General features: G+C 44.2%; 1 protein-coding gene across 1 annotated transcript; it reads right to left on the bottom strand.

Annotated features, from left to right (window-relative positions):
- Positions 1-2,276: 2,276 nt before the first annotated feature.
- Positions 2,277-5,280, bottom strand: LOC147609905 (cytochrome P450 734A1-like). The gene is made up of 5 exons (XM_086787150.1): positions 4,867-5,280; positions 4,054-4,277; positions 3,539-3,777; positions 3,058-3,448; positions 2,277-2,966 (listed from the first exon to the last, which is right to left on the bottom strand). The coding sequence occupies exons 1-5, from the start codon at positions 5,171-5,173 to the stop codon at positions 2,541-2,543; spliced, it is 1,587 nt and encodes a 528-aa protein (XP_086643276.1). The 5' UTR covers positions 5,174-5,280; the 3' UTR covers positions 2,277-2,540.
- Between the last annotated feature and the right edge of the window lie 1,786 nt (positions 5,281-7,066).

Here is a 7,066-nt window from a genome sequence, read left to right on the forward strand (position 1 = left end):
CATGGAAAAAATCTCAATCTATTTTCTCTCCAATGCGTTAGTCCTTGCAAACAACTATGCTATGGAATCCCTCGAGATATGCATCTCTGCCTCTAACTCCACATCCATGGGACGAGTATCATCTCCATAGGCATCCTCATCATCGAGAAGATCATCCTTGAATTAATTCTTACAGTTAGTGTCATCAGCTTGTAAGGGCTTCTTGTCCACTAACTCCATGATGTCCGTCATTGCGGATGGATCTAGGGGGTCATCTATAGACAAGGAAACATCAACAACTATGTCAATGGGAACATCCAGGAACCGAAAGGAGATTGTGTCATCTTGGTCTATGAGTGCTGGAGACACGGTCTCATCCATATGAGAGAGAGAGAGAGAGAGAGATGGTGGTACGTCCAAAACTTGCTACTAATGAGAGAGAGAGATGGTGGTACGCCCAAAACTTGCTGCTATTGAGAGAGAGAGAGACGCGGTCTCATCGATATGAGAGAGAGAGAGAGATGGTGGTACGTCCAAAACTTGCTGCTAATGCCAACATTTCCGCTTCCTTGCGTAGCCAAGGTGGTACACCAACGCCTTCCACCTGTCGAATGGCAACGCACAAGAGAGGGAGAGAGCGCGAGAAATCTTTGGTTGTTGTTTTGCTCAGAGGTTCATGCCCAGTGTCGTTCAAGCTTCATGACCCCCCCTTTGTTGTTGTTGCAGGTGACTATCCACGCATGGGATAAAGATTCCTCGCTTCTACGCATACAGGAGAGAGAGGGAGAGATAAGGTGACAACCACCCCTTGCTTCCTTCTGCTGGTGCGCTTTGCTCTGTCGGGCTCTTGTTGCTTGAACCTTCTCTCAAGGACTCGATCTTGCATGGGCGAGCTGCCAGTCGTTGGTTGTGCTGCCGAGTTGCACCGTTGGTGCACTGTGAGCACACTTGTGCCCATGAAAGCCCAAACAAAAACGATGCAGAGCGTTTACAGCTATGGTGGCTCCTCTCCAGACAATCGAGAGGTATGCAGATAAGATGGTGTTTTCCTTTACTTGCTCCTATGCAATGGTTGGAAGAAGAGCAAAAGTAAACAAGAGAAGAGTAAAAGAGGGCTATGGCTATGGCGATTTCTTCTACTCCACACGTAGTCGACCTGCTCCCTATCTAGATAAGGTCCCCTTTTCTTCAATGGTTCACTAACCTTAGCATGGGCTTGGCCCCGGTTCACACGCAGGCTCTAATACCAATGTTACACTAGCACAGCAACAACGCGTCAAACACAGAGGAGAAGGAGCTCTTGTTCACCACTCATCCATTGAAAGAATGAGGATAGGGATCCCCACAGCCGAACATACATAGTGGCCAACATGCCCACACATGTCCGATCGCCCGCAAGACGACGCTCGAGCGCCCTCTCCCCTAAACCCCGGCTCGCTGGGCACCCACACTCTAGTGGATGGTCTCAGAGGCCGGTCGAGCTCCCCATTAGCTGCTATGAGGTACGTAACAAAATGACTTACTCATACATAAATTTATGAGAGTCAACTATCCCAGAGGCTCTAGCCTTTGCCCATTTAGTGAAATAATCAGTAGCATAATAATATAACATAATTGAGTCTATCTTGCATCATGTTACGATCCTTCCTCTCACAATGACTATAAAGTCGAATTCCAAAAGTAAAAGCAACCAACATGTAATACATCCAGTTGTGTAAGACTTTTGGCCTTTTGCTTGGGTCATATGACACTTGGATGATTCTAGTCTTGCTCTTCTCAATCACCACTTAAATGCACAAGTTGTGTATGGCTTGGGCCATTTGATTGGGTCATACGGCACTTGGATGATTCTAGTCTGGCTCTTCTCAATCTGCATAGGGATACAAAGCCCTACTCCACTTGAGGACGAAGGTGTGACTTGTTCGACTATAAGAGTTTTGTAGGAGACTCCCTAAATATGTAGTGCACATGTTGTACCGCCATAAATGTAGAGACGGGATATAGGGAAACTAGCATGTTTTTTATTATCGTATGAGGAGTTACATATATAGATCTTGCATGATGTTGCATGACACATTTGAGATCTACCGGGTGGCAACAACCGTTCACACTCACAGGCGGACATTCCTACATTCCCCCCATTTTCTCAAATGGAAAATCAAGAGGATTTAGGAGTTTGCTAATGCATATGCATGAGATGAAATGTGAAATGCATGAAAACATTTTTCCCGGCAATTTTTAGTACAGTGTTGTGCTTCACCCTAGTTGCATCCTAAGCTACGTGCTATAATTGATTACATCATGATATTAACATTTAGCCGGATCTATTAGAGATTTAATAGTTTGATAGAGAAATACAACAATCTTTTTCTTCTTCACTTTTGCTTGTGGGCGTCGGGCCTTGACCCCTTCATTGATTACTTCTTCGTATATTTTCACAAATGCAAGATTACACTATACCCCAGGTGTTTCGCATTCTGGTTCATAGATCCAAGATGGTATGTAACCTTCGACAGAATAGTTCTATTATTATTATAAAGTTTGCACTCATATGTTGATTTTTAGAGCTTTTCAAAGATCAACGGCATTCCAAATTGGGGCTGTATGGTGAAGACAGTGGTGGGGGCATGGCGGTAGTTACGGGAGACGCAGAAACTGTAACGTTGCAAGATGGAGGAAAGCACCACTTTGGCCTCGAGCATGGCAAATGTCTGCCCTATGCAGCTGCGTGGCCCCATGGAGAATGGCATAAAAGCCCCAGCCACTGCACTTGCCTTGGCAACACCCCCCCCAAACCTCTCAGGACGAAACTCGTCAGCATCCGGACCCCAATACCGCTGGTCATGGTGCCAAGCAAGTATTGGCACTACCAACGTCGTCCCTGCTGGGACTTCGATCTTCCCCAGCTTCATATCAGTGCCTGCTTTCCTAAGCATGGCCACTACTGGAGGGTACAATCTCAGTGCCTCATTCAGCACCATACCTGCCTGCAAGCAAAGATGCTTTGTTAGCCATTACATTCTCAGTTTTTCTTGTTTTTCAAGCCACGGTCAACTAGGCTGATCATCTGCCACTTACCAATTTCAGATGGTTTACCGACTCGGCTGTCGGTAGCTCTGTTGTCCCGCACACCGCATGCACCTCCTCCCTAACACGCTCTTGCCATTCCGGACTGCTTGCAAGCAGTAGAAATGTCCAAGTCAGCAACGTTGATGTCGTCTCATGCCCTGCAAAGAAGAAGGTCTTGCACTCATCAACGATTTCACCGATCCCCATACTCAGGTTCTTCTGGTTTCCCTGGAGCTCTCCCCTGTTAGCAGCCATCATCAGGCCAAGCAAATCGTTGCCATACATGTCTTCACGACCAATATCAGAGGACTCCAGGCGCTTTTCAATGAGCTGGCCAAGGACCTTGGCAATTCTATTGCGGAGCTTCCAGCGGTACCGATTTCGCGCAGTTGGGAGAAATCTGCCTCAAAGAAAGGTCAAAAAGCATATGTTTAGAACATTCTGGACATTGAGAACTGGAAAGCCATTAATTCTGCTCTCAGCTTCTCACCTTGATCCAGGGATATATACAGTGCGATTGACCTCGTCTAAGAGGATCTGCTGCTCATGCTGCATTTCAAACACTTGCTTGCCTTCTGTGAAGCTGCTCCCAAATGCAGTGTGAGCAATAATATCAGCTGTCAGAGCTCTAAAGTCTGCATGAACATTAATCTCCTCTTCTTTCTCCACTCGGGCTTCCCATTTTTCCATCATTGCAACCGTACACCCGGCCATTGTAGGAGCCATGGACTAGTGTACATGATCCCAACCATGATGTTAGTCTCAATAAACCCTTGCATGAAAAGGTATTCACAATGTTGCACTCCAGTCACCCTCAAAACACAAGTGATATAAATCAGATAATTTCATTTCATATGTGTAATGTCACATGCTATGTGTCATGTATAATGGCATACGTTATGTGTCCCAAGCTATGGAAAATGTTATGTGTCACATATCATGGCAGACGACATGAATCTTATCGCTATCACAGAACTTGCTGCATATATTAGAAGTTGAGGCTACCTTCAGTTTCTCAAGAAAGAAGGCTGGGTTCATGATGCGTCGATGTTGAGCCCACTTCTCGCCCTCCAAAGCCAGCAGCCCATTTCCCCCCAAGTCTCTAGTATCAGGCCTTGCACGATTCTTCTGATAATGCCCAAATTTGTTGGACAATATTTCCTTGGCCTGGTCAGGTTCTGTTAGGATGAGTCGAGCTTCAGAACCAAACCAATGCACAAAGAGCTCACCTGTCATGATAGCAAACCAGCAACATAAGAAAACTGTGTATGTGCATGTGTGTGTGTGTGTGTGTGTGTGTGTGTGTGTGTGTGTGTAGAGGCTAGAGCTGAGGGGTGTGTGGATTATAGGAACATTGAGCTATGGACACAACTTTGGACTGTCAAACATCCCCCTATTTCATGAGGTCTTGAAGCGATGAGATTCCTATCCATATCTAACATTGTGGACTTGTAATAATTGGAAGTTATTCAGTGAACAATATCAATCAGTAGATGGGGGTTGGACTGAGTGAGCCCCCAGTGATGGTGAGCAATGATGAAGCCATATAACAAGACAGCAAGCCGTCAATAAACAAGCAAATGAGAAGAAGCAACCAACTGAGAGTAAACCCTACAAGGTCAAGGAGCAAAAGAAGAAGAAACAAGGTAGTCAAGAGGGTAGCCATTCTCAAGGATGACCAGGAACTAGAGGAAAAAAATGACAAGATGAGACTCTCCACCCATTGTTAAGATGGTTGCATGCCCTATTTACGAGTTGGGCAGGGTGACAACCGAGAGTAATATCTATCTGATCAAGTGAAAAGAAAATGAAGCTTACCGTATGTTTTGGACCAGTTGTAGTAGTGGGGCAGGATGCGGGGGGCGATGTCATGGGAGAGATGAGGCATGGGGAGGGAGCGGGCATCTCTGCCGATGGCCACAAACTCTGGGAGGTTGCCATACAGGAAGCGGCCGGGCATGCACTTCACCCCCTGCGCTTCAAACACCCGCCTGATGCGCCGAGGCCGCCACCACATGCCTACCACCACGCTCGTCCACAGCGTGTAAACAAGGGGGGCGCCCAGCACCACCAGCAGCGAAAGCACTACATCTCGGTAACAGATCTCGGGCAGCGCAAACCCCATCGTCGTCTCCGCAAGCGTGGGTTCAGAGCGCTCTCTCTCTCTCTCTCTGTCCACAAGCTGGGTTTTCCTTCTCTCTTCTCTGTGTTATCGTGTGTGTGTGTGTGTGTGTGTGTGGGGAATGCGCGCGCGCTAGTCTTATAGAGCTGCAAACTATCAGTATCCGAGGTCGTCACCCGTGCTGTCATCCTGCTCAATATGTCAAAGAAGATGTCGGACATTTTCACTCAAACTCTTGTTGCCTTCTTGGCCGCTTCCTCTCACTTGGCCATAGGACCCACACATGCTCACTTCTTGCATTCAGAGGGAGACTTATTAACATTATAATGACCCACTAAATATCGTTGGGCCGGTGTCAAAAATCAACTTTCTTTTTAACCAGTGAAAAAAAGGATGACCTTCAAGCCCAACCAGTTTTTATTGAAAAAATGCATAGATTAATCGGTTTTATAAGTAAACTTCAAAAATTTGAACCTGTAAATTCAGGGCTAGGTAAAATTATTGGGGCAAAGTTATAGAATGACAAGGTTACATTTAAAGCTGCCATCGAATTTACGGTGGCCGTAAAATGAAACATGGCTTTTAGTAGTGACACCTAACGAAATCCAAGTCAGCCCCTCGAATAAACATGCTCCTCTACTCATTTTTTAAAACCACTCGATTAAGGGCTTTTAGTGACACCTAACGAATAATCTAAGGCATCCCCTCGATTAAGGGCGTAGCCTCTTGGGTATAATACAGGAAGTGATGGCGCGCAATTTTAGTACCAATTCCTCTCAATAAAGGCAAGAAAAAGATTAAGGGCATATCGTTTCTAAAACATGGCACAAAAATAGCATGGATAGCTACTAGAGCGAATTACCTTGATAATCTTACCTAGAAAGGGAATATTATTCCAATAGAGGGCCACTAGTATGACGGATTTTGCATTGTGTTGCAACATCATTACATTTTGGTTCTACTTTTGGAGTGTGGTGTTTCAAATATTGGAGGCTGCGTAGAATAAAGTGAGGGTGAGGCTATCAATAGTCCCTCTACCATTATATTTTTCAAGGGTGTCAACCCATCCATATGTACCTATTCACACTAACGTCGTCAAGGGTGTTTGGCCCCTCTATCCTAATATTTTATGAAGGGGGTGTATTTTTGCTTGAAAAAATCAAAATTACTATTTTGATTTATTACCTTATAGAAATACTTGGAATCACAGAGTTTTTACCATCCTTACACAAACTAATAATTTAATCTTGTGTAATGGCACAAAGATGGAGAGCTCAGAGAGAGAGAGAGAGAGAGAGAGAGAGAGAGAGAGAATTTGAGAAGTTGGTAAAACATTTGAAGTAAAGCTTGTATGTCAAAAGATAAGTGGTAGAAATAATTTTGTTGATGTTGAATAGTCAACAAAAAGCTATGGTTCTAGAAGTTTTTAAAAAACTCGAGAATATTTCCCATGAAATGTGTCCAACATAGAAGATAACTCGCAAAATAACTCCTTGGTGCCGAAATAATCTAAGTAATAATGTGTTGAAGAAGACTTTAAAAGAGTCATGAAATTTTGTAGAAGAATCTTGAGTCATGTTTTATCTACTTTTTTGTTGAAATTTGCTGTCAAGGCAAAAAGAAGAATTTTTGGGGTGGAATCATATGATTTCTGATTTGTTGAGATATGCATAGGAGCTACCTCTATGCAATTTGTAGGAGAGTTGAAAATTTTAGAACTTTTGAAAACTTTTGATTGGTTGATAATTCAATACAAGACAAGCAAATACCGACGTTTCTTGTGACGAAAAAGAATTTCTTGTAAAATTTATGATCGTTTATATGTACGTCGAAAAAAGCATCGCTTCTATAAAATCGTTAGAAACATCGTCCAAACAAGCGTCGAAATCGATGTCA

This window comes from Cibotium barometz, chromosome 50, assembly GCF_041138505.1.
Source record: "Cibotium barometz isolate CiBa-2024 chromosome 50, ASM4113850v1, whole genome shotgun sequence".
NCBI lineage: Eukaryota > Viridiplantae > Streptophyta > Polypodiopsida > Cyatheales > Cibotiaceae > Cibotium > Cibotium barometz.

Coding starts and splice junctions, on each gene's coding strand:
- LOC147609905 (XM_086787150.1), bottom strand. CDS start 5,173: ATGGGGTTTGCGCTGCCCGAGATCTGTTACCGAGATGTAGTGCTTTCG. Junction 4,278..4,866: donor CAACTGGTCCAAAACATACG/GTAAGCTTCATT, acceptor CTATCATGACAG/GTGAGCTCTTTGTGCATTGG. Junction 3,449..3,538: donor GTATATATCCCTGGATCAAG/GTGAGAAGCTGA, acceptor TCTTTGAGGCAG/ATTTCTCCCAACTGCGCGAA.